General features: G+C 45.2%; 1 protein-coding gene across 2 annotated transcripts in view; it reads right to left on the bottom strand.

Moving 5' to 3' along the window:
• The window catches only part of ATP8B3 (ATPase phospholipid transporting 8B3), an 82,980-nt gene extending 57,353 nt beyond the window's left edge, over window positions 1-25,627 (bottom strand). The window contains exon 1 of one of the 2 annotated variants that reach the window (XM_060275298.2): window positions 25,435-25,627. In XM_060275298.2, coding sequence (XP_060131281.1) covers window positions 25,435-25,492 — 58 coding nt within the window. In that variant the 5' untranslated portion in view covers window positions 25,493-25,627. Of the gene's footprint in view, window positions 1-23,004; window positions 23,104-25,434 lie in introns of those variants that run through there. The other variant, XM_088673074.1, reaches the window with a different exon arrangement.
• Window positions 25,628-27,096: the final 1,469 nt, after the last annotated feature.

Here is a 27,096-nt window from a genome sequence, read left to right as displayed (position 1 = left end):
ATGCAGTTATCTGGAGACAACCAAGCCAAAGGAGACGTTGTTCAGGGCTTCATATAACACCGTTCCTGAAAGACCTACATTGGCTCCCAGGACGTTTCCGAGCACAATTCAAAGTGTTGGTGCTGACCTTCAAAGCCCAAAATGGCCTTGGTCCAGTAGACCTGAAGGAGCATCTCCACCCCGGACACTGGGGTCCATCTCCCGAGGGCCTTCTCCCTGCGAGAAATGAAGCTACAGGGAAGTAGGCAGAGGGCCTTCTTGGTGGTGGCGCCGGCCATGTGGAACGCCCTCCCAGCAGATGTCAAGGAGATAAAGAACTATCTGACTTTTAGAAGACATCTGAAGGCAGCCCTGTTTAGGGAAATATTTAATGTTTGATGTTTTCTCGTGTTTTTAATATTCTGTTGGAAACCGCCCAGGGTGGCTGGGGAAAACCCAAGCAGATAGACGGGGTATAAAAATTATATTATTATTATTATTATTATTATTATTATTATTATTATTATTATTACAGTGGTATATTGGGTTGTGGGACGCGGGTGGCGCTGTGATCTAAACCACAGAGCCTAGGGCTTGCCGATCAGAAGGTCGGCGGTTCGAATCCCCGCGACGGGGTGAGCTCCCATTGTTCGGTCCCAACTCCTGCCAACCTAGCAGTTCGAAAGCATGTCAAAGTGCAAGTAGATAAATAGGTACCGCTACAGCGGGAAGGTAAACGGCGTCTCCGTGTGCTGCTCTGGTTCGCCAGAAGCGGCTTAGTCATACTGGCCATGTGACCTGGAAGCTGTACGCCGGCTCCCTTGGCCAATAATGCGAGATGAGTGCCGCAACCCCAGAGTCGGCCACGACTGGACCTAATGGTCAGGGGTCCCTTTACCTTTACCTTGGGTTACGAACTTAATTAGTTCCGTTCTTAACCCGAAACCGTTCTTAACCTGATGCGCACTTTTGCTAATGGGGCCTCCCGCTGCTTCTGCCACCGCGCCACTGGCCCGCGATTTCCATTCTCATCCTGGGGCAAAGTTCTCAACCCGAGGTACTACTTCCAGGTTAGCGGAGTTTGTAACCCGAAGTGTTTGTAACCCGAAGCGGTACCACAGTATTATTATTATTATTATTATTATTATTATTATTATGGTATTATTACGGTATTATTATTATTATTATTAGGTAAAGGGACCCCTGACCATTAGGTCCAGTCATGACCGACTCTGGGGTTGCACGCTCATCTCGCATTATTGGCCGAGGGAGCCAGCGTATAGCTTCCAGGTCATGTGGCCAGCATGACAAAGCCGCTTCTGGCAAACCAGAGCAGCACATGGAAACGCCGTTTACCTTCCCGCTGTAGCGGTTCCTATTTATCTACTTGCATTTTGACGTGCTTTCGAACTGCTAGGTTGGCAGGAGCTGGGACCAAGCAACGGGAGCTCACCCCGTCACAGGGATTCGAACCGCCGACCTTCTGATCAGCAAGCCCTAGGCTCAGTGGTTTAACCACAGCGCCACCTGGGTTCCATTATTATTATTATTATTATTATTATTATTATTATTATTATTATTATTTATTATTATTATTATTCAGCAATAAACAGCTGGTGAGCAGGAGACCATTATTGCTGCATTGCAGAGGGTTGGACTAGATGCCCCTTGGTGTATCTTCCAACACTACAAATCTAAGATTCTATGATCCTGCTGGGGTCTGCTTCCCCAAGGCATTTTACGCCTGTCTCTCCTTCTTCCCATCCAATGCCTATCACCCTGGATTGCTCCAGGCTGAGCTGAGCCCAGTTGAACTGGGCTTGTCTCCACTCGACTCAATCGAAACCCTGAAACCCCTCAAAGGGGTCAGAGGTTCAATGCCCAGCTTATTCTTCTTCTTGCATGCAGGTCTTGCCATCCAAACACAACGCCATCTCAGGAAACCGTTCGTTAGGCAACCTGTTCACTTAACAAGTCTGCGGTTTCCATTGATGCCTATGGAGAATATCCTAATGTGTTCCCGACCATGGATTTTTGAACCCAAAATGATGGGAAAACTCTGCGGAAGTCCAGGAAAACTCTCTGAAAGCTTGCTTTAAAGCAAACAAGGAAGAGGGGGGACCTTCCTCCCTCACACTCACCATGGTTTCTGATGAAATGGCTGCCACAGACCTCCAAAACACAAACAAGAGCTGCTTTTTAAAATTTAAACCGAGGTTGGATGGCCATCTGTCATGGATGCTTTAGCTGAGATTCCTGCATTGCAGGGGGTACCTTCCCACTCTAAGATTCTGTGTTTTTTTTAAAGTGCTAAACACAGGTCTGGCTGTTTGGATATCTTCAAAGATATTGCTTCTAATGGGGAGAGCAGCCACAGTGTTTTTTGTTCTAATAGATTTTTATATTTCTCCCATACCCTAAAAAAATCAATTTTCTTATTACATGGTTCTGAAATCCTTTGTGTACTTTTGCTTTTCCATACCATAAATATGCATGCCACCCAAATCTATTATCATGTCCTTCTAAATCTAATATGTCTCCATTTTTCAATATTATCCATTCCCGGATCCAGCAAAAGCAGGTTGCCTTATAATATAGTCTCAAATCCTCTCTCTTTAGCATTGGATAACAATATATATTTTACCCTTGGTTTCTTCCCTTGTCAGAGGAATCTGGAAATACCTCTTTGTCATTCTTTAAAGCATCTAGTACCACCTGCCACCGGGATCGATTGAAATAAAAATAACATTATTGGCAATACATTCATTTTAATCACAGGTATTCTTCCCCAAAGCGATAAATTGGCTGTTTGGGTATCTGAATCTGCGATGTGTGTCGCAAAGCTTTCATCCTCATGTTTGTATAAGTGAATTTTCATATCGTTAGCTTTTGCATTTGCAGGACGGGCATGAACTATAATTATTTCTTAAGTGACTCAGCGAGGGCTTTCGTTCTTCAGAATACATCATTTAATGTGCCTTATCTTTTTCATCTGCTGTGTTAGATGTGGCTTTTGCTTCACCTCTGTTTTTACGACAACAGTCTTTCATTTATACTTCCGCCGCCTTTTAATTATTACTATTTTCAATGAATGAATAAGCAAAACTTAAAATTGGGAGGGAAGGGGGGGGAGTATATTTAAATGACTGTAAATACACAAGGAAATCCAAACATGTGATCACAGGGTCCGTTCACCAAGAGGAATAAATAAGCATTAGGTACAAGGAAACATCTCTGAGTCCTTTGAGAAAGCTAGGGTTATATCCTGCTAAATTCTTTGAAGGCTGAACTCACGGAAGTGACCGGAGCAAAGTAAATCATGCATTTTAATTTCAGTGTGTCTACTCTGAGAACACCATGGGCTGCAACCCTGAATATATAGCATCTAGATCGAGGGAAGTAATAGTACCACTGTATTCTGCTCTGGTCAGACCTCACCTGGAGTACTGTGTCCAGTTCTGGGCACCACAGTTCAAGAAGGATACTGACAAGCTGGAACGTGTCCAGAAGAGGGCAACCAAAATGGTCAAAGGCCTGGAAATGATGCCTTATGAGGAACGGCTTAGGGAGCTGGGTATGTTTAGCCTGGAGAAGAGAAGGTTAAGGGGTGATATGATAGCCATGTTCAAATATATAAAAGGATGTCATATAGAGGAGGGAGAAAGGTTGTTTTCTGCTGCTCCAGAGAAGCGGACACGGAGCAACGGATTCAAACTACAAGAAAGAAGATTCCACCTAAACATTAGGAAGAACTTCCTGACAGTAAGAGCTGTTTGGCAGTGGAATTTGCTACCAAGGAGTGTGGTGGAGTCTCCTTCTTTGGAGGTCTTTAAGCAGAGGCTTGACAGCCATCTGTCAGGAATGCTTTGATGGTGTTTCCTGCTTGGCAGGGGGTTGGACTGGATGGCCCTTGTGGTCTCTTCCAACTCTATGATTCTATGATTCTATGAATAACCAAGGGTTGCGACATTAGTATTACTCAAAGTAGACCCAATGAAATAGTAGACAACGCTAACTCAGCCCCATTGGTTTCAACGAGTAGGACATATCACATCGATTTATAATGGGGCTTACTCCCAGGTAAACGGGGCTAGGACTGCAGTTTGTGGGTTAGCATCTGATGACAATCATACTCGGAGTAAACCCATTGGAATTAGTGGGTGTGGCTAACTCAGGGCCAGCAATTTCAGTAGAGTAGAACTTACTTGAGCCCACAGCCCAATAAGTTCTAATTCCAGAAGCTTTTATCCTTCGTCGTTTCACCATTTCTAATTTTGCACAAGCTTTGCTATGGACAGAAAAGCAAGAAAGAAAATACTTTAGATTTAAAAAGTCACGTGGAAATGGCGTTAAGTTACGCAAAAGCCACCTGCAGGAACCTAAGCCATACCCAGCGTAGACCCAGAGAATTCAATAACATTAATTAAAGTTGGCCAAGGAGGAATCCTAGACTTGGAAGGGACCCCGAGGGTCATCTAGTCCAACCCCTTGCACTGCAGGAATATGCAGCTAACCCGTACGGGGATCGAACCAACACCACGCTGTAACCAACTGAAAAAACTAAGCAGATTACATACACATCTTCTGGAATGATTCTCGAACAGAAATGTTCTGGAAATCCGTTCAGGCTAATTTCTCCAATATGTTAGGGTACCATATAATCTTGGAAATATTTCTGCTTGTTCATCTGAAAGGCGTTATTCCGGAAAATAATTTTGAACCTTATTATAACTGCTGCTAAGATTATACAGGGTACCTTGGTTCTCAAATGCCGAAAACCCGGAAGTGAGTGTTCTGGTTTTCGAACGTTTTTCGGAAGCCGGATGTCCGACGCAGCTGTTGGCTATTGTTTCCGGGGCGCCTGAACCAATCAGAAGCCGCGCCTTGGTTTCCGAACATTTCGGAAGTCCAACGCACTTCCAGAATGGATTAAGTTTAGCGCTTTGTTTTTGCTGTTTATTTTGCGTTTTTGTATTTTGAGGCTTTTTCAGTTAATTTGCTTTTGTGACTGTGCGGAACCCAGTTCAGCTACTAGTTGATTGGTTGTGTGACTGCGGAAATGGATAAAAGCCCCCCATCCAAACAATGACTATCATCAGTGTAAGTAAGAAAAAAATTGTTTTAATTTTTATCATCTACAATACTGTCTTATTTATTTTATAGTACAGCGCACTGATTATTGCTTTCATTTATGGATCAATGGTCTCGTGGGATAGCAAAAATCATGTTAAATTGCTGTTTTAGGGGTTGTTTTTAAAAGCCCGGAACGGATTAATCTGTTTTGCATTCCTTTCTATGGGAAAGTGTGCCTTGGCTTTGGAATGCTTTGGTTTTGAAACAGAATTTCCAGAACGGATTAAGTTTGAGAACCAAGGTACCACTGTAATAGCTAAAAAATACAGGGTTGTGGGGAGCAACCTACTAGATCTGAACAGATCGAAAAAAGTTGGTCCATTAACTTATTCCAGAAACTAGCCTAACAGGTTTATGAGAAAATGGGCGTTTTTAATAATGTTTTGGAACAACAGCTTCAAGGACTAGGTCCCGCCTTATGCTGCTTTCAAGTTGCTGTAATAGCATTTTGCAGAATCATAGAATTGTGGAATTGGAAGGGACCCCCAAAGGTCATCCACTCCAGCCCCCTGCAATGCAGGAATGTTGGCGAAAGAATTCCGGAGATCTTTGAACTGAAATGTACACACACACACACACACCTCTGGAAGATTCCGGTAAACTGAGAAGGCATTTGGCCCGATTCCGCAGGATAATTTTTCTCTTTGATGTTTATCCAGCCCTTTGAATAGGCAAATTTCAATCTGTCCTCGGCACGCCTCATAGAACAAGGGGCAAACGGATGGACTCAGTGTCTCGGCTGGGGGTGGGCTGTTGGGGTGTCTGTTTCCTTTAGAAGATTCTGTACTTTGCATTTTCTAAAAAATACAGTGGTCCCTTGGTTCTCAGACTTAATCCGTTCCGGAAGTCTGTTCCAAAACCAAAGCGTTCCAAAACCAAGGCGTGCTTTCCCATAGAAAGTCATGCAAAACAGATTAATCCGTTCCCGACTTTTAAAAACAACCCCTAAAACAGCAATTGAACATGAATTTTGCGATCCATAATATGAAAGCAATAATCAATGTACTGAACTATAAAATAAATAAGACAGTATTGTAGATGATAAAAAATTAAAACTATTTTTTTTCCCTTAGCTACACTGATGATAGTCATTGTTTGGATTGGGGGGGGGCTTTTATCCATTTCCGCAGTCACACAATCAATCCATCCATAGCTGAACTGGGATCCGCACAGTCACAAAAGCAAATTAACCGAAAAAGCTTCAAAATACAAAAACGCAAAATAAAGAGCAAAAACAAAAGCGCCAAGCTTAATCCGTTCCAGAAGTCATTAGACTTCCAAAATGTTCGGAAACCGAGGCATGGCTTCTGATTGGTGCAGGCACCCCGGAAACAATAGCTGACAGCTGCGTCGGACGTCCGGCTTCCGAAAAACGTTCAAAAACCAGAACACTCACTTCCGGGTTTTCGGCATTTGAGAACCAAGGTACCACTGTAGTAGAAGATTTTGAAAAACATGCTCATTTCCTCTGCTTTTTAAGACCTGTCGTTCAGGATGCAAATCTGGCACATGCCCAATGGACTTTACTCCTGAGTAGACATGCTTAAGACTTCACTGCAAGCATTGCTGGGATCCTAAATAGGGAGTTGCTTCCGCCATGCATTGAAATCTAACTGAATCTGGTGTGCCTCCATTGCATTTCATTGCATGATTTTATTTTAATTTTATTTCCATTAACTGTTTTATTTTAATTTTATTTCCATTAACTGTTCTGCCTTAGGGGTCCTGGGAGGAGGAAGAGGAGGAGGACGACCAGGTCTGGAAACCAAGCCTGATGAGGAACGGTTGAAGGCGTTGGCCCTGTTTAGCCTGAGAGGTGATCATGTGGCCACCTTCAAATATCTGAAGGGCCGTCCCATGGAAGATAAGAAGGATATTGACAAGCCAAGGAGGGCGACCAAGAGGATCAATGGTCTGGAAACCAAGTCTGATGAGGAACGGTTGAAGGAGCCTGGTATGTTTAGCCTGGAAAGATGGAAAAAGCTTGTTTTCTCCTGCTCCGGAGGGCAGGACTCGAACCCGTGCCTTCAAGTTGCAAGAGAGGAGATTCCAACTAGATATACGGAAAAAACTTATTGGCAGTCAGAGCTGTTTGACCGTGAGATGGAAGGAGGCGGGCTCTCCTTCCTTAGAGGTTTTTAAGCAGAGGTTGGGTGGCCCTCTTTCTCGGATGGTTTAGCTGAGTCAGTTATGCCAGGCATCCCCAACCTTTGGCCCTCCAGATTTTTTGGACTTCAATTCCCATCATCCCTGACAACTGGTCCTGTTAGCTAGGGATCATGGGAGTTGTAGGACAAAACATCTGGAGGGCTGCAGGTTGGGGATGCCTGAGTTATGCAATCCCCAAAGCCAAAGATATTAGTAATGATAAACCTTTAGAAAACACCTGAAGGCAGCCCTTTATAGGGAAGGTTTATTTTCATCGGAGAAATATTGGAGGGTATGGTGTCGCAGAAAAAGGCAGTCTACGATGGAAATTTGAGAGTTCGGCCTCTCTCCTGTCTGCCAAGAGATCTGCAAATGTTTGCTGATTGCCTTAACTTGACAATTTCGGATCCCGCTCACAAATTTACACCTATTGATGGACAGAAGATGCCCTGTGGACTGCCTGCTCTGCTTAAATGACACTTGCCAGACTGGTTTTGCAGTTCATTCCAAGCAGCTGATAGCAGTTTATTTATTTAATAGGACTGACAAATTGCAAACAAAAACAAAACCTATTGGGAAAGATATTCTTCCCCAGGTACTTCCTTCTCCTGCGGATAAACATCTGGGGTTATTTAAGAGAGTCAAAAAAATGGTTCCGGGGTTGCATTTCAGAATACCCTGTGTATTTACGAACATTTATTTCATAGAATCATAGAGTTGGAAGAGACCACCAGGGCCACCCAGTCCAACCCCCTGCCAAGCAGGAAACACCATCAAAGCATTCTTGACATATGCCTGTCAAGCCTCTGCTTAAAGACCTCCAAAGAAGGAGACTCCACCACACTCCTTGGCAGCAAGTTCCACTGCCGAACAGCTCTTACTGTCAGGAAGTTCTTCCTAATGTTTCGGTGGAATCTTCTTTCTTGTAGTTTGAATCCATTGCTCCGTGTCCGCTTCTCTGGAGCAGCAGAAAACAACCTTTCTCCCTCCTCTATATGACATCCTTTTATATATTTGAACATGGCTATCATATCACCCCTTGACCTTTTTTATTTTATCGCTTTGACGCCTTAGAATTCGCGCAACAGCCCCAAGGCACACAGACAAACACTTTCTTTAGCCCAATAATATCCAGTTCCTCTTTCCAGCCCTAAACATTCCCTTGCATTACCAGGAGACTATGTCAACAGCAACCTGCTTGAACCCACATTTCCCTCCCACGGTCGGCGCAATCGCAGAATCCTGTAATTGCAGAATCACCCAAGTCCAACCTGCTCGGATGAGTCATCTAGTCCAAATTTGAACCATGCAGAAATTACAGCTGAAGAATCCCAGACAAGCTATCATGCCTCTGGATTGCACCAGGTTTACTTTTCTGGAGCAGGAACTCGGGGTGAACTGAGTTCCCTTTAACTTCTAAAAAATGAAATAATTCCTTCTTTTTCAAATAAGCGTAACTGCTGAGCCAAAAACCTGTGGGATGCAAAGGGTTAAGTGCAGTCAAGTCACAACAATCCCTAGATAGTCCACTTGGAGGACTGAGGAGGAGGATATGACTAAGCGTAGTTTCCTCTTCCTTCACATGCAAATGAGTTGAGGAAGTGGCAGATAAATCCTGAAGGAAACAGCCATTTTCTCTCTCTTGGACCAGACCTCTTGGACTACACACATCTTAGTGAGTCTCTCCCTCAAGGCCTCCAGCCTAGAGAGAGAGATGAGATGGAGTCTCACTTCTTATAAGTGAACTTCACAATGTATATATTACCTTTTAACTAAGCAAGTCTACCTCTTGAGTGTGCTGTACCTCGAGATGCTTGTAAGTAAACATCTTTTATACTTTTAAGAGCATTGTGTTGTGTCTTTTCTTTTAAGAGGGAAAAAGGGGAAATACCAGGAAAATACACTTTATTTTAGTGGCTTAAATCAAGCCTGCGCAAACGTTCTTCTGCTGTGTATTTTGCAAAAGGGGAATGTTTTACTCTGCTAAAGTTTTGTGCTTGCTAGCGCAAGCGGGGATAGGATATATTAAACAATATCTCCTCATCCACATTCCTGAACATTCCCACATAGGGTTATTGCGGCCCAGAGTTGCGTATTTTGTGTATTTTTGAAGGATTGATTTGGATTGTGATTTTGAACTCTGTAGGATTTTTCCAGTTAGGATTTCCTGGTTGAGCACATGGTCTCTTTGTTCTGCAGTGTGCTTGGGGGATTAACTACCCCTCCCCTCCCTCAGAGTTTACAGCACTGAGAAAGCTCAGAGGTAGTGAAGATATTTTTGAGATTTTGAATTTGATTTTTGAAAGATTTTTGAATTTTGGAAATTTTTGAAGTTTTAAGATGGCAAGCTCCAGTTTTGATAGTGAGGCAAGACCAAGTTTTATGCTGCTGGATGACAATAATTTTGTGCAGTGGAAGCAGCGCGTTTTAGTTTATCTTGCTGCTAGGCGTGTTCTGCAGGCCATTAAGGAAGAAAAGCCTACAGGAACCGATGCAGAAGCTTTAGCTAAGATAGAAGCTTGGAGTATTAAAAATGATGAAGCCAAGCACATAATTTTGAGCAGTTTGAGGAATGAGCATCTATCAATGATAAATTTTGAAGATGATGCATCTAAGATCCTAGAGGACATTGAACGCATTTATGCACAATCTACAGAGAGTTCCTATAGATACTTGTTGGATAAGTTACTCAAGTTGAAGATGAATTCTAGAGAAGAGTTTACAGAGCATTTTAAGAATTTTTCTGAGATTGTTCAAAGAATTGCCCTTACTCCCAGAGCCTTTGATGATGTGACTAAAGTAACGTTTATGCTTGCATCATTGGGACCTACGTTTGCTCCATTTAAAAGTATAATGGATCACACAAAGGATTTAACTTTTAATGAGCTTATCAACCATTTAAGAGAGGAATGCAGAGATAGCCTTGATTCTCAAGAAAGGAATCCAAGGAGGAAGGATAGCAGCTATGCATCCAAGCATTTTGGAAAGTCCAGACAGACATCTAGAGAAATAATTTGTTTTAAATGCAATGGGAAAAACCACATAGCAAGGAACTGCAAGAGTCAAAATGGGGATAAAGTTGAATCCCACCCCTCAAAACCACAAGGTGTTAAGAAGGGGAGTCATGAGCAAACCATGTTGATGCAGGAGAGGAGTTTAGCTGTCCAGGATTGTGAAAATAAGCGCAATAAGTGGATTCTTGACAGTGGAGCGAGTTCTCATTTCTGTTATGAAAAGGAGTATTTTAATGAGATTAATGGGGATGAAACCTCTGAAATTGAGATTGCTGATGGCAACATTGTAAAGGCAATTGGTTCAGGAACTGTGAATTTGAAATTCAACGTAGATCATGAAACAATTAATACTAAGATAACTGAAGTTAAGTTTGCACCAAAGCTTAATTGCAACTTACTCAGCGTGTCCAGTTTGGACAGGAAAGGTTTTAAAATTACATTTGAAAAAGGACAATGTATTGTGACTAAGCATGATGAAGTTTATGTTCAAGGCACACTAAAGGATGGTGTATATGAGCTTAATGTTTCAGAGAACCAGCAGAACCAGTCTGCAAAGGTGGCGCAACCAAGTCAAAAGGACGAAGGAAGTCTGGAACTCTGGCACAAGAGACTTGGACACAGAGACACCAACGTTATTCTGGAACTACAGAAAGGTGATCTTGTGAGAGGTCTGCAGGTAAAGCAAAGCAACACAAATACACCAACATCAAAATGTATAACTTGTGTTAGTGAGAAAGCAACTAAACCTTCTTTCCCACGTTGTGCAGAGAAGAGAAGCACTAAAGTATTGGACATTGTCCATACAGATCTATGTGGACCAATGAATGTGTCTTCTCTAGGAGGTAATAAATATATTTTGATATTTTTGGACGATTTCTCGAGATTCTGCGTAGCCTACTTTATCAAGGAGAAGAGTGAGACAGTGGAATTGTTCAGGGACTATCTTAACATGGTCAAGAACAAGTTCCAGCGAGCCCCTTCCATTTTAATGTCCGATAATGGTGGGGAATTTTGTTCACATGAGATGCAGGCCGTCATGGCTAGAGAAGGCATATCACACGTGACCACAGTTGCCTACACACCCCAACAAAACTCAATTGCAGAGAGGAAATTTAGATCCATTTTGGAAATGACAAGGTGCATGCTAAAGGAAGCTAACTTGTCACACAGGCTGTGGGGTGAAGCGGCTCGTTGCTCAGTCTATCTTCAGAACAGACTGCCCACAAAAGGCGCAGAGCGCACACCATTTGAACTTTGGCATGGAAAAGCCCCAAATTTGTCACATATACGTGTATTTGGAAGTTTGTGCTACTATCATGTGCCCAAGGAGCACAGACACAAACTTGATTCCAGAGCGAAGGCAGGGATCCTAGTTGAGTACGCTTCTGGAGGAAAAGGATATAGAGTCTTGGATCCGCAAACTGGCAAGACAAGTTCGCAGCATGTAATTTACTTCGATGAGCAAGGCAAAGTTGATACAAAGGACACTGCCATTGATTGTTCCAAGGAGCCACAGGATGAGGAATTTGTGATTTTTCCTTTTGAACCAATACAAAGTACTAATCCAACTTCTAGTGTCGTAGCACCCCCTATAGGTGACACCCGAGAAGACGTGGAGGTCCAGGCCCCTGGCAGCACCAGAGACGAAGATGATGACGAGCAGCTGTATGGGGATATGCCACTGCTGGAGGAGGATGAGGAAGCTGATGCGGTCGAAAGACCAGAGGTCAGACGCTCATCCAGAACCAACAGAGGTGTTCCACCATTACGGCTGTCCTACCTTACAAGGTCGGCGTCTCCACAGGAACCTTCCAAATGGGAAGAGATAGAGAGGATGCCACCAGATGAAGCCAGTCTCTGGAGGAAAGCTGCTCAGGAGGAGATAGATGCACTTCATCGGAACAGGACCTGGACACTCACAGAACTACCTCCTGGTAAGGAAGCAATTGGAAGTAAATGGGTGTTCAAGGTTAAAAAGGGTTCAGAAGGGGAGGTGCAACGCTACAAAGCTAGGCTTGTGGCACAAGGTTTTTCCCAGAAGTATGGAGAGGATTACGATCAAGTGTTTGCACCGACAGTTCGATACAGCAGTGTCAGACTACTTTTAAGTATTGCAGCATCTAAGCAAATGTCAGTTTACCATATTGACATTGCGACAGCCTTTCTTCACGGCGAAATTTCTGAGCAGATTTATATGAAGCAGCCCAAAGGTTTCATTAAACCAAATGAGGCACATCTAGTGTGCAAGCTGCAGAAAGGACTTTATGGTTTGAAGCAAGCAGCGAGGGCTTGGAACCAGAAACTCCATGAGATGCTGGTGCAGCTTGGGTACAAGCAAGGGACTGCTGATAAGTGCTTGTACACCAAACAAAGGAATGGACAGTTTTCGTACATTTTAGCCTTTGTTGACGACCTTTTAATTTCTACGTCAAATGAGAAAGACTATAAAGACATAGTCAAACACCTCAACAGGGAAGTAGAGGTCAAGGAACTTGGAAAAGTGAAATACTACTTGGGAATTCAAGTTGAGAGAGAAGAGGATGGATCGTTCTTACTCAGCCAAAGGCAAAAGATAACTGAACTGATTGAAAGCATGCAGATGCAGGACGCACACCCAGTTGCGACACCGATGGCCACAGACTTCTTGAAGAATCAACAAGGTTCGAAGTTGCTGCCAAACAACACGCAATACAGGTCAGCGGTCGGCAAACTTTTGTATTTGGTTACCACATGCAGACCTGACCTGGCAAGTGCAGTGGGGATCCTAAGTAGGAAAGTAAGTTGTCCCACTGAGCATGATTGGGCTGGAGTTAAGAGGGTTGTTCGTTATCTAAAGGGAACCATGGACTGTAAATTAAAACTGCCAGCTGTCAGAGACCCTAAACTGCTTGGGTACACTGATGCGGATTGGGCTGGGGACAATAAGGATTATAAATCCACAAGTGGCTATGTTTTTATGTATGGGGACGGAGCTATTGCATGGGGCAGCTATAAACAGAAATGTGTAGCTTTATCGTCCACAGAATCTGAGTACATTGCGGCTTCGGAAGCTTGCAGAGAGATCCCCTGGCTGGATCAGCTCCTGAAGGACTTTGGCGTGCCAAGAACGGGACCTGTCAGCTTGATGGAGGACAATCAGAGCAGTATGAAGCTGACACAAAGTGAAAAGTTCCTTGCACGCACCAAACACATTGGGGTCAGGTACCACTACATACGCCAGGTGATCGAGGATGGACTTGTTGAAATGTGTTACTGCAACACTGACCAGATGACTGCAGATGTCCTAACAAAGCCCCTGCCAAGAGAGAAGTTCCAGGATCTTCGTGGCAAGCTGGGACTCTTGGGTGGTTGATTAAAGTTATTTATGTATGTTTTTGTGTATGTTGTGAATTGCCTGAGAAGGGGTTTGTGGGATGCAAAGGGTTAAGTGCAGTCAAGTCACAACAATCCCTAGATAGTCCACTTGGAGGACTGAGGAGGAGGATATGACTAAGCGTAGTTTCCTCTTCCTTCACATGCAAATGAGTTGAGGAAGTGGCAGATAAATCCTGAAGGAAACAGCCATTTTCTCTCTCTTGGACCAGACCTCTTGGACTACACACATCTTAGTGAGTCTCTCCCTCAAGGCCTCCAGCCTAGAGAGAGAGATGAGATGGAGTCTCACTTCTTATAAGTGAACTTCACAATGTATATATTACCTTTTAACTAAGCAAGTCTACCTCTTGAGTGTGCTGTACCTCGAGATGCTTGTAAGTAAACATCTTTTATACTTTTAAGAGCATTGTGTTGTGTCTTTTCTTTTAAGAGGGAAAAAGGGGAAATACCAGGAAAATACACTTTATTTTAGTGGCTTAAATCAAGCCTGCGCAAACGTTCTTCTGCTGTGTATTTTGCAAAAGGGGAATGTTTTACTCTGCTAAAGTTTTGTGCTTGCTAGCGCAAGCGGGGATAGGATATATTAAACAATATCTCCTCATCCACATTCCTGAACATTCCCACAAAACCCACCTACATATCTGTAATCGATAAAGTTGCGGCCGTTTCCAACCCTGATCATTGTCTGCTGGGGTTTATTCATCGCATCTTATATTTTATCTACTGCCTGGGTGGCGCTGAGACTGGGCCCTCAATAAACAAACAAACTAGGGGGGGGAAGCAGGAACTCGGGGTGAACTGAGTTCCCTTAACTTTAAAAAAAATTAAATAATTCCTCCTCCTTCTTCTTTTAATACACCCAATGGCTGAGCCAAAAACCCGCCTATATATCTGTAATCAATAAAGTTGCGGCCATTTTCCAATCCTGATCATTGTCTGCTGGAGGTTATTAATTGCATCTTATATTTATCCACTGCCTGGGGAGGGTGGTATTGTGACTGGGCCCGCAACAAGCAAACAAGCAAACAAACTTCATGGTGACTCCCCCCACCTTTTTCACCAGGAAAAAAAAGCACCGGTTTGCACAATTTGTGGGCACTCACACAAGAGGGGGGGGAACCACTGCCGCAGTCGGATCCTGCTTGCGGGCTTTTTTTATTTTTTAGATACATTTATTTATTTATTTTCCATATAATTATATACATTCACCATCACCATTATCCACTTTACCGGTCTTGCTCTTTAGAGCCTATCGACTTCCTTCCCTCTTGCCTCATGGCTATCAAAATCAACCTTTGCACCCTTTTGCACATTTGAATAAAGATAAAAAGGTAGAAAATCTCTCACTGCTTGCGGGCTTCCCGTCGAGGCATCTGCTCGGCCGCCAAGAGGCACGAACGTGGACTAGGGAGGTCCCCTTTGGCCCAATCCAGCAGCCAGCCTCTTCTTAAGTTCGTGTGTGTGTGTGTGTGTGTTAGCTTCATTTCCCTCCTCCTTTTTCCCTCCCCTACCCACGACTGCCCCAGGGTCCTCATTAAGGATGTTTAGACGCAGCTCAAAACCCGCTCTTCTGCGGCTCCTTAGCAACCAGGAGCTGGCACGCCTTACCTGCCTGCCTCCCTCCCCGGGGGGTCAGGTGAGATATACCCTCTGCGAGGCACCTGGGATGCCTCCGAGGCCCTCGAGCGATTTGGGAGATGTGGAAGAGAGGTGAGACCGCACCTGGGCGGCCCTTGAAATCTGCATTGAGTGACAAGGGAGTGCCAAGTCTACCCAGCCTTCCTGTCTCTTCTCTCCCTCTCTCTCTCTCTCCCCAAGCCCCCACCTCCCCAAGGCCTTTCCCATGACGATACCCGCAAGACTCGCTCACCTGTTCCTCGGAAGAGAAATCCTTCCCAGCCAGGTGTAAGGTATCCCCTTTCACCTCTTCCGCACCCAGCGGGCATCCCGCCAGAGGTTGTGCCCACACAAACACCCACACTCAAAATCAATCCGGCTTTCACACACGTGGAAGCGGTTTCCCTGCACTCTCCAGCCACATCCGTAAATTGAGCCTCCGTGAACCAGGCTAGTCTACCTGTGCCTGGCTATTAATCAGCACAGCTCATTTTCCACCTCTCTTTTTCTCTGACGCACATGCAAAGATCATACCCTCCAACATTTCACAGGTGAAAATAGAGATGACCTGTTCCATTACAATAATAACAATCTAATTATTAATAGCCCGCCCATCTGACTCGGTGGGCCCAGCCACTCTGGGCAGCTTCCAAGATACATAAAAATACAGTGGAACCTCGGTTTACGAACACCTCGGTTTACGAATTTTCGGTTTACAAACGCCGCGGACCCGTCTGGAACGGATTAATTCACTTTCCATTACTTTCAATGGGAAAGTTCGCTTCAGTTTATGAACGCTTCAGTTTAAGTACTCCACGGACCCGTCTGGAACAGATTAATCCACTTTCCATTACTTTCAATGGGAAAGTTCGCTTCAGTTTATGAACAGACTTCCGGAACCAATTGTGTCCATAAACCGAGGTACCACTGTATAAACAAACATTAAATATTTTTTAAAAAAACATCTCTCTACAGAGCTGCATTCAGATGTCTTCTAAAGGTTGTGTCAGCTTGGCTCCGGAGTCGCATAACTCCTTATTTCCATGAGAGAAATGTTGGAGGGGATGGAATAGGGCGTCCCTATTTTCACAGGAGAAACGTTGGAGGGGATGGAATAGAACGTCCCTTTTTTCATGGGAGAAATGTTGGAGGGGATGGAATAGGACGTCCCTATTTTCAGGGTAGAAATGTTGGACGTCCCTATTTTCACGGGAGAAATGTTGCAGATGATGTTTGCCTAATCTTCTCTTACAGCCATGCACATTGCTGGCTCTCACTGCCTCCCGTGGGAGTGAATTTGCCTATCATGAAGAAGCTCAATTTGTCACCAAGCACAGGTGCCCAGCGCTCTGCAGAACACCCAGACCTATATTTTAAAAGGGGAGTACAGAAATCCGGGGGGGGGAGTTGATGCACACCCCAAAATGGGCTAAACCCTCTTGGGTGCAAAACTGGAATTGCATGGCATGTCCTCAGTTTCACTCCCAAAAAACATACAGAGTCCAGTTGCTTCAGAGAGTTGGCAGGTCCTGGATTGGCCGGTTGACCCGCCAGGGAACCGTTCTGCCTTTCCTCTCCAGTTTCTTTACATGCCAGCCAAAACCCTCCATGGACTGGAAAAGCAGAACCAAGTGCTTCTGCTCTGACGTGGAGCCGCTGCCTCTTCTCTCCGCACAAGCCTCGCTCGATCATATTTCACTCTAATTTTCCCAGCGGTTTTATTTTGAGTCTGACCGCAGAGCCAGTTACAGGTAGGTAGCCGTGTTGGTCTGCCGTAGTCAAAACAAAATAAAAAAAATTCCTTCCAGTTGCACCTTAGAGACCAACGAAGTTTGTCATAGGTATGAGCTTTCGTGTGCATGCACACTTCTTCAGATACAAGTGTGCATGCACACGAAAGCTCATACCTATGATAAACTTAGTTGGTCTCTAAGGTGCTACTGGAAGGAATTTTTTTTATTTTGTTTTGACTGAAACAGAAGTCAGCTAACTCATTGCTGCCCACTACAGCGAAGCCCTTTCTGTCCAGCTTTGCAGGTGGACAGAGGAAGCGGCCTTATGCCCTGTAAAAAGTACTTTTCCGTTCTGCTTTGTCTTTGTCAACGCTGCATGGCTTTCCAGCGCTTCGTATTATAAAGCAGAATTGTACGCTAGAGTGCAAATAAATGCAAAACCAACGATCTGATCTGAACAGCCTGAAACATAACTGGTGTAAAAATAGGTCTAGAACAGAATTAATATAATAGGACACCCAAGTCCTACTCAGAGAGGAAACCCAATGGAATTAGGGAGAATGGGCTGTGTGGTTTGGGATAGTTGGAAAATAGGGATAGATAATAATAATATAATAATAATAATTTATTATTTATTACCCCCCCCCAATCTGGCTGGGCTTCCCCTGCCAATCTGGGCGGCTTCCAACAAACATTAAAATACATCAAATATCACAGATTAAAAACTTCCCTAAACAAGGCTGCCTTTAGGTATTTTCTAAATGTCAGGTAGTTGTTTATCTCTCTGACCTCTGATGGGAGGGTGTTCCACAGGGCGGGCGCCACCACCGAGAAGGCCCTCTGCCTGGTTCCCTGTAACTTGGCTTCTCGCAGGGAGGGAACCGCCAGAAGGCCCTCGGCGCTGGACCTCAGTGTCCGGGCAGAACAATGGGATTGGAGACGCTCCTTCAGGTATGACAGGAGTTTATGGGAGATCATTCGGGGTCTGGACAGGAGATCCAAGAATAAGAGGCAACAAGGGAATCATTTAAGGGAGCTGGAAACGCGGGAGGGTCACTTAAGGGATCTGAGAGAGGGTTCAAGGAATAAGGGACAAAGAATGGATGCATTTGAATTCTGGTGCTGGAGGAGACTCTTGAGAGTCCCATGGACTGCAAGAAGATCAAACCTATCCATTCTTCAGGAAATCAGCCCTGAGTGCTCCCTGGAAGGACAGATTGTGAAGCTGAGGCTCCAATACTTTGGCCACCTCATGAGAAGAGAAGACTCCCTGGAAAAGACCCTGATGTTGAGAAAGATTGAGGGCACTAGGAGAAGGGGACGACAGAGGACGAGATGGTTGGACAGTGTTTCCCAAGCTACAAACATGAGTTTGACCAAACTGCGGGAGGCAGTGCAAGACAGGAGTGCCTGGCGTGCTCTGGTCCATGGGGTCACGTAGAGTCGGACACGACTAAACGACTAAACAACAACAACAAAAGAGACCTGGAGGGCTCTGGGAGGGAGTTTCAGGAATAATACAGATCATCAGTGTCCAGTCCCGGATTTACAGAAGCCGTCCCGGTTTCTGATTTGATGCCAGAATGCCCCGCTTTTCCTTAGGACGTCCCTATTTTCATGGGAGAAATGTCGGAGGGTCTGGAGATATGTGACCCTCCGAGCTAAGGAGAGATAAGTAAATCTACAACCTTTAGGAGACATCGGAAGGCAGCCCTGGATAGGAAAGTTTTTTTAAAAAAATGTTTCATGTTTAATTGTGTTTATTTATGTTGGAAGCCGCCCAGATTGGTGGGCTGCTGTTTCTGCATGTGTGCTCTAGATGGAGCAATTGTCTGGTCCAGAACATTGCATCAACCAGAGTAGATGCTTAAGGCAAAAGGATGAATGATTGTAACCTTTGCCTTGCAGATCATAGAATCACAGAATCCTACACCAAGTTAAATAAGGTGACAAGGGCACTGCAACAAGGGAGTTAGACTAAACAGCCTCTGAGGAACTTTCATAGAATCATAGAAGAGTTGGAAGCAAATTCCACTGTCGAACAGCTCTTACTGTCAGGAAGTTCTTCCTAATGTTCCAGCTGTATGATTTGCTAATAACAATAAACATAATAAAAATAATAATATTTATAGGCCATCCATCTGACTGGGTTGTCCCAGGCACTCTGGGCAGCTCCCAACAAAACAAAATATGAAAAACACAGCAAAACGTCAAACATCAAAAACTTCCCTGAAGCCTTCAGATGTCTTCTAAAAGTCAGATAGTTCTCTATCTCCTTGACATCTAATGGGAAGGGACCATGCAGGTTTACATTTGAAGGGAACAATGATAAGGCTTGAGCGTGGCTTTGATTTGCTGTGGGTTGTGTCTGTCTGTGTCCCCCCCCCCTTGTTCCCGAGTCTAAGAGGAGGACAGAGGCTGCCCACAGAACCGGGGACACCGTCAGACCATATAACACCGGTCCTAAAAGACCTGCACTGGCTCCCAGGACATTTCTGAGCACAATTCGAAGTGTTGGTGGTGACCTTGAAAGCCCTAAATGGCCTCGGTCCAGTATACCTGAAGTAGCGTCTCCACCCCCATCGTTCTGCCCGGACACTGAGGTCCAGCACCGAGGGCCTTCTGGCAGTTCCCTCTCTGCGAGAAGGGAGGTTACCAGGAGCCAGGCAGAGGGCCTTCTCGGTGGTGGCACCCGCCCTGTGGAACGCCCTCCCGTTCAATGTCAGGGAAATAAACTACTATCAGACTTTTAGAAGGCATCTGAAGGCAGCCCTGTTTAGGGAAGTTTTTAAATGTTTAATGCTGTATTGTGTTTTTAATATTTGGTTGGGAGCTGCCCCGATGGATTGGGAAACCCAGTTGCAGGGAGTCATTTTTAAACAGGCCCATTCGAGACCGTGGGAGGGTGGCTCTTGTTTCGACTCGCGTTTCCAGGTAACTGAAGCTCGGTTCTCACTTCTGGGGAAAGGCCATCGCTCCGTGGTGGAGCAACAGCCGATCTGTTTGGAAACCCGGCTACACAAGGAAGCGATTAACTGGTTTCTGTGTGTTCACAGGTTTAATTGAGCTTCTCAACTGGACCACACCTCTCAATCACATCTGGTTTGCATCTGGTGCCGATCTCATTCCTCGGAAGATGGTCAGAGGAGCCTTGGCTGCTGAATCAGTCCAGCATCCTGCTCTCACTAGGGCCAACCAGATGCTTGGGGGGGGAGAGAGAGAGACGACCCAGCAAGCAGGATCCAAGCATGAGATAACTCTCCCCCCTCCTGTGGTTTCCAGCAATAATTTCTTTTCTCTCTCCTGCGTCTCCCAACATTCAGCTTAATTGGACGCCCGTGAGTTCTGGTGTCACGAGAGAGGGAGGAAAAACTTTTCTCTGCCCCCTTTCCCCGTACCAAGCATCATTTTACAACCTTCTATCAGGTCCCTTCTTCCCTGTCTTTTCTCTAAACCCAAAACTCTGCAGCCGTCCTTTGTAGCTTCATGTAGAGTAGACCCTCCAAGTGCCCCTATTTTCCGGGGACATCCCTGATTTAGAGAAGACGCCCCAGTTTCTGATTTGATCCTGGAATGTCCCACTTTTCCTTAAGGCGTCCTAGGCTATTTTCAGCAGAGAAATGTTGGAGGGTATGGAGTTATCTGACCCCCGAGCCGTCTGAAGGCAACCCTGTACAGGGGGAGGGTTTTTTAAAAAAATGTTTAATGTTATGCGACTCCTGAGCCAAGCAGATAAGTAACTACTACAACTTTAGAAGACAGCCCTGGATAGGGAAGGCTTGGGTTTTTTTTTTTAACATTTAATGTTCTATTGTGTTTTTATATATGTTGGAAGCTGCCCAGAGTGGCTGGGGCAACCCAGTCAGTTGGGTGGGGTGTAGATAATAAAATCATCGTTATGGAATGGGACACGGCCCAAAGAAAAGGCCCCCATTTCCCCATTCCTTTTTTTCTTTTCTTTTCTTTTTTGCAATTTCTCCCTCTCCTCTGCATTCCTCTCCTTCTTAATTAGGGTTTAACCTGATTAATTCCCGGAATCAGAGCAGCCCCAGACTGCCATGGCTTTAATTTACATCTCTCCGCTCCTACTCGCACGTAAAGTAACGCACTGCCACGAAGCAATCTGGAGACAATGGCATGTGTGGCGATATCACCAAGATTCCCGTTTCCCCCCAGTGTTTCAGTGGTGCCCACGGTTATTGCTAAAACAATGGGCAATAGGATAAAGTAATAAGATTTTCATGTGAGGCAGTTGCTGGTCACTAGTCTAGGGCAAATGGGACGACAAGCCTAGCCCCTCTGACTGCTTTCCTACTTACTACCAATCCAGAAGGTGGTTTGTTCCTCCTCAGTTTCAGTGTCGCCCTTGCAGAACTCAGTAGGGGAGAGGTGGAAGGGGCCAAAGCTGGAATGAATTGGCTCTGGGCTCTCATTCCCCAATGGCGCCACCTGCTGGTGGGCTCCCGGCCTTCCACCCTTTTGTTGTTGTTTAGTCTAGGGGTCCCCAAACTAAGGCACGGGGGCCGGATGTGGCCCAATCGCCTTCTCAATCTGGCCCGCAGACGATCCAGGAATCAGCATGTTTTTACATGAATAGAATGTGTCCTTTTATTTAAATGCATCTCTGGGTTATTTGTGGAGCCTGCCTGGTATTTTTACATGATTAGAATGTGTGCTTTTATTTAAAATTCATCTCTGGGTTATTTGTGGGGCATAGGAATTCGTTCATATTTTTTTCCAAAATATAGTCCGGCCCCCCACAAGGTCTGAGGGACAGTGGACCGCCCCCCTGCTGAAAAAGTTTACTGACCCCTGGTTTAGTCGTGTAGTCGTGTCCGACTCTTCGTGACCCCATGGACCAGAGCACGCCAGGCACTCCTGTCTTGCACTGCCTCCCGCAGTTTGGTCAGACTCATGTTGGTAGCTTCAAGAACACTGTCCAACAACCATCTCGTACAAAGATGACCATAATAAAGGACAAAAGTGGAAAGGACCTAACAGGAGCAGAAGACATCAAGAAGAGGTGGCAAGAAAAGAATACACAGAGGAATTATACCAGAAAGATGCAGGGAACCAGGCAGAGGCCCTTCTCGGTAGTGGCGCCCGCCCTGTGGAACGCCCTCCCATCAGATGTCAAAGAGAAAAACAGCTACCAGATTTTTAGAAGACATCTGAAGGCAGCCCTGTTTAGGGAGGCTTTTAATGTTTAATAATTTATTGTATTTTATTTTTCTGTTGGAAGCCGCCCAGAGTGACTGGGGAAACCCAGCTGGATGGGCGGGGTATAAATAATAAATCTATTATTATTATTATTATTATTATTATTATTATTATTATTATTATTGAGGTCTCGTACACCCCAGGTAGTGTGGTTGCTGACCTTGAGCCAGACATCTTGGAGAGTGAAGTCAAATGGGCCTTAGAAAGCACTGCTAATAACAAGGCCAGTGGAAGTGATGATATTCCAGCTGAACTATTTAAAATATTAAAAGATGGTGCTGTTAAGGTGCTACACCCAATATGCCAGCAAGTTTGGAAAACCCAGCAATGGCCAGAGGATTGGAGAAGATCAGTCTACATCCCAATTCCAAAGAATGCTCCAACTACCGCACAATTGCCCTCATTTCACACGCTAGCAAGGTTATGCTTCAAATTCTACAAGGCAGGATTAGGCAGTATGTGGACCGAGAACTCCCAGAAGTGCAAGCTGGATTTCGAAAGGGCAGAGGAACCAGAGACCAAATAGCAAACATGCGCTGGATTATGGAGGAAGCTAGAGAGTTCCAGAAAAACATCTACTTCTGCTTCATTGAGTACGCCTTCCACCCTCCCAGCATTAAAAAACCCAAAACCTGCCACCATTGGGACATCGCCGGGATTCGGCCACTGGCAGACAACATCTAGGCAGAAATTGCCGAAATGTTTGGGGAAATATCCGGACAACTCAACAAACTCAAAAGCTCAACAACTCTGGATTTTCACTTGCTGAAGTATGGCAACCTTACCAGTCTTGTTATCATAGCCAGCCAGATGTCTGTAGAAAAGTTGGACGCATGCAGGAGCAGAACTCAACAGCCACTCTCCCCTCCTGCGGTTTTCAGAAACTGATAGCCAGAAGCATAGTTACCTTGGCTGAAAACCACTGATGATGATCATAATAATAATATATATATTTTTATACCCCGCCCATCTGGCTGAGTTTCCCCAGCCACTCTGGGCGGCTTCCAACAAAGATAAAAAATACATTAAAATGTCACACATTAAAAACTTCCCTGAACAGGGCTGCCTTCAGACGTCTCCTAAAAGTTGTGTCATTCTTTAACTCCTTGACATCCGATGGGATCTGACCAAACTATGAAACTGTCCAATCCTCTTTTAAGCCGTCCGAGTCGGTGGCCATCCCTGCAGCAGGGAGTTCCGACGTTTAACAATGCAATTTGTGAAAGAAATCCTTCCTTTCTTTCTTTCGTCCGTTCTGACTCTTTGGACGATAACTGCACGGGTTCTAGAGTCCCGAGAGAGGGAGGAAAAACATTTCTCTCTTCTCTCTCTTTCCCTCCATGCCATGCTTGATTCTAAAAGCTTTTTCTCAGGTCTCCTCAACTTCACTTTAAATTAAAAATTAGGACAGTAAGAGCTGCTCAACAGTGGGACGGGTCTCCCTCGGGAGGCGGTGGACTCTCCTTCTTTGGGGGTTTTTAAGCAGAGGTTGGACTACAGGACCTTTGGGGGTCCCTTCCAACTCTATGATTCTATGAAAAAGCTCCAAACGCTGCAACTTTTCCTCATGTCCCTTCTTCCCCTGGATCATTTGGGTTGGACCTTTTCCCGGACTTGCTTCCTGCCTCATTTCGACTTGCTGAAACAGCTCCCTCTTCCTCTGGGAAGATCCCTGGGGCAAATTTGTCCAACAGCATGAGTTTTACCTTTGCTGGTTGGTTGTTGCTACACATGAACTCACACACTCCTCTCTGTGCTCCCCGAAAAGAAGGATGCGTCCCAGGCACGCAAAAGCATTTCAGGAGGGCGCAAGGCAAGATTGGAGAAGCAATACAGAACTCATGAAAGTGTGTGGCGTGTATAAATTAACCTTTGTTTAAAAAACAAAACAAAAAAACAGAGGCCTTTTTATTAGGTATAATAGGAGAAGAATTGCCGAAGGATAATTCTGGCAAATAGAAGGGGGGGAAATGGAGGCAGTGAGAGATTTTACTTTCTTGGGCTCCATGATCACTGCAGATGGTGACAGCAGTCACGAAATTAAAAGACGCCTGCTTCTCGGGAGAAAAGCAATGACAAACCTAGACAGCATCTTAAAAAGCAGAGACATCACCTTGCCTACAATGGTCCGTATAGTTAAAGCTATGGTTTTCCCAGTAGTGATGTATGGAAGTGAGAGCTGGACCATAAAGAAGGCTGATCGCCAAAGAATTGATGCTTTTGAATTATGGTGCTGGAGGAGACTCTTGAGAGTCCCATGGACTGCAAGAAGATCAAACCTCTCCATTCTTAAGGAAATCAGCCCTGAGTGCGCACTGGAAGGACAGATCGTGAAGCTGAGGCTCCAATACTTTGGCCACCTCATGAGAAGAGAAGACTCCCTGGAAAAGACCCTGATGTTGGGAAAGATTGAGGGCACTAGGAGAAGGGGACGACAGAGGACAAGATGGTTGGACAGTGTTCTCGAAGCTACGAACATGAGTTTGACCAAACTGTGGGAGGCAGTGCAAGACAGGAGTGCCTGGTGTGCTATGGTCCATGGGGTCACGAAGAGTCGGACACGACTAAACAACAACAACAACAACAACAACAACAACAACAAAGTACTGTTTATGTATGCGACGACAGCGGCAAGAATGTTATATGCCCAGGGATGGAAATAAGAAAGAGCCCCATTGAAAGAAGAATGGATATGCGGAGAAGGCAAGGCTGGCTGGGAAGATCAGGCAGCGAGAGGATAAGAAATTTAATAGAGAATGACATAACTTTATAGAAGATATTAAAGAAGACTGCAAAAATCTTTTTTTAAAAAAGTCAGCAGGTTTGACAGAGCGCTTGCAATTTAAAACAACAAAGGATAAAAACGAAGCATAGTAATTTGGATAAATGGAACTAGATGCAGTTAAAAAAGGAATATAATTTTTGGAAGCCAAGGGAGGGGATGGGGGGGAAGTCTGGGGGTTCAGGGAACCCTATAAAGGTACTGATTTGGACTATGGTCTAATGGTACTGATTTTGAAACTTTGAAAATTAAAATTAAAAGAAAGCAAGTGTGTGCCCCCCCGAGAGCTTCAAGGGCCGCATAGAGAGGTCCCAAGGGCCGCATTCGGAACTCCCTGTCCCTGCATTAATGGGACGTGAGCCAAAATGAAGGCAGGGGATCAGTTCTGGGTGTGGGTGGGCGGAGCCGTGGTGTGGGGAGGACTGATGTTTACCTGGTTTCTTCTGCTTCTCATTGCAAGCCTCGACTCCTGTCCCCGATCTGCTCCGCATCGCTCAGCTTCAGCAGCCAACGCAAAACACACACACACACAAAAAAAGCCCACCAAGGTGTTCTTTGAAGAGGGGAAATTGTTCCCAGGCGGATCCAGCAACAGCGAGCCTCGGCTGGGTAGCAGAAAACCTTCCCTGCTGTGATGCTCTTTCAAGGCCACATCCTTCCTTTGACAGCAGTCCTGGGCAGCTGGCTGCCGATGACACAGGGCAAATTATATATATAGGGACCTGCCCCCTGTTGCGGTTCAGAATCCCGGAGGATAACTGGGCAATCAGGATGTGAATCCTCCTGGCCAAGCCCAGGTGAGCACACCTCTGGCAGCTCTTCAAACTCAGGAATTTGCATGGGCCAATTTGCAACTCACCGCCTGCAGCATCAACCTTTCCCACATGCCTGGTGTTGACTCACAACCAGGAAGGCTTTCCAAATTCTCCCCGAATTAGCAACCCTTGCAACCTCCTGGTTTTTTGAGGTTGTGGTCCCCACTCATCTCATAACGCATAGTACCGTCCCCTCCAAGTGTCCCGGTTTTCCAGGAACAGTCCCTGAATCATAGAATCGTAGAGTTGGAAGAGACCACAAGGGCCATCCAGTCCAACCCCCTGCCAAGCAGGAAACACCATCAAAGCATTCCTGACAGATGGCTGTCAAGCCTCTGCTTAAAGACCTCCAAAGAAGGAGACTCCACCACACTCCTTAGTAGCAAATTCCACTGCCCAACAGCTCTTACTGTCAGGAAGTTCTTCCTAATGTTTAGGTGGAATCTTCTTTCTTGTAGTTTGAATCCATTGCTCCGTGTCCGCTTCTCTGGAGCAGCAGAAAACAACCTTTCACCCTCCTCTATATGACATCCTTTTATATATTTGAACATGGCTATCATATCACCCCTTAACCTTCTCTTCTCCAGCTCCCTAAGCCGTTCCTCATAAGGCATCGTTTCCAGGCCTTTGACCATTTTGGTTGCCCTCTTCTGGACACGTTCCAGCTTGTCAATATCCTTCTTGAACTGTGGTGCCCAGAACTGGACACAGTACTCCAGGTGAGGTCTGACCAGAGCAGAACACAGTGGTAAGAATTATAGAAGGCTTTGTCATTGTCCTCTTTCCTCCCCTCCAATTCTTGGAGAACAATTAAATGTGATACGCACATGTGGGTGGGTGGGTGGGAATTGGAGAGTCCCCTTTATATTGAAAGTAAAAATCCCCGCACCGAATGAAGGAAATGGTTGTGCTGGCAAAGAAAGCCCTACCTATAATTTTGAAGGAATCTCCATTCTTCGATTGCACTTTCTTAGGAAACCCATGGAGTGTGTGTGTTCCTTTATTGTCAGTGGAGTCTGGCACTGCTTACTGACCAGGGGTCAGCAAACTTTTTCAGCAGGGGGCCAGTCCATTGTCCCTCAGACCTTGTGGGGGGCCGGACTATATTTTGAAGGGGGGGAAATGAACGAATTCCTATGCCCCACAAATAACCCAGAGATGGATTTTAAATAAAAGGACACATTCTACTCATCCTCCGGATTTAGGCAGCGATTGGACCGGATCCGGCCCCCAGGCCTTAGTTTGCCTACCCATGGTCTACTCAGAAGTAAGTCCCACTA

The sequence above is a fragment of the Zootoca vivipara genome, chromosome 6, assembly GCF_965207765.1.
Source record: "Zootoca vivipara chromosome 6, rZooViv2.hap1.1, whole genome shotgun sequence".
NCBI classification, from domain to species: domain Eukaryota; kingdom Metazoa; phylum Chordata; class Lepidosauria; order Squamata; family Lacertidae; genus Zootoca; species Zootoca vivipara.
This window is presented reverse-complemented; position numbering and strand designations above follow the sequence as displayed.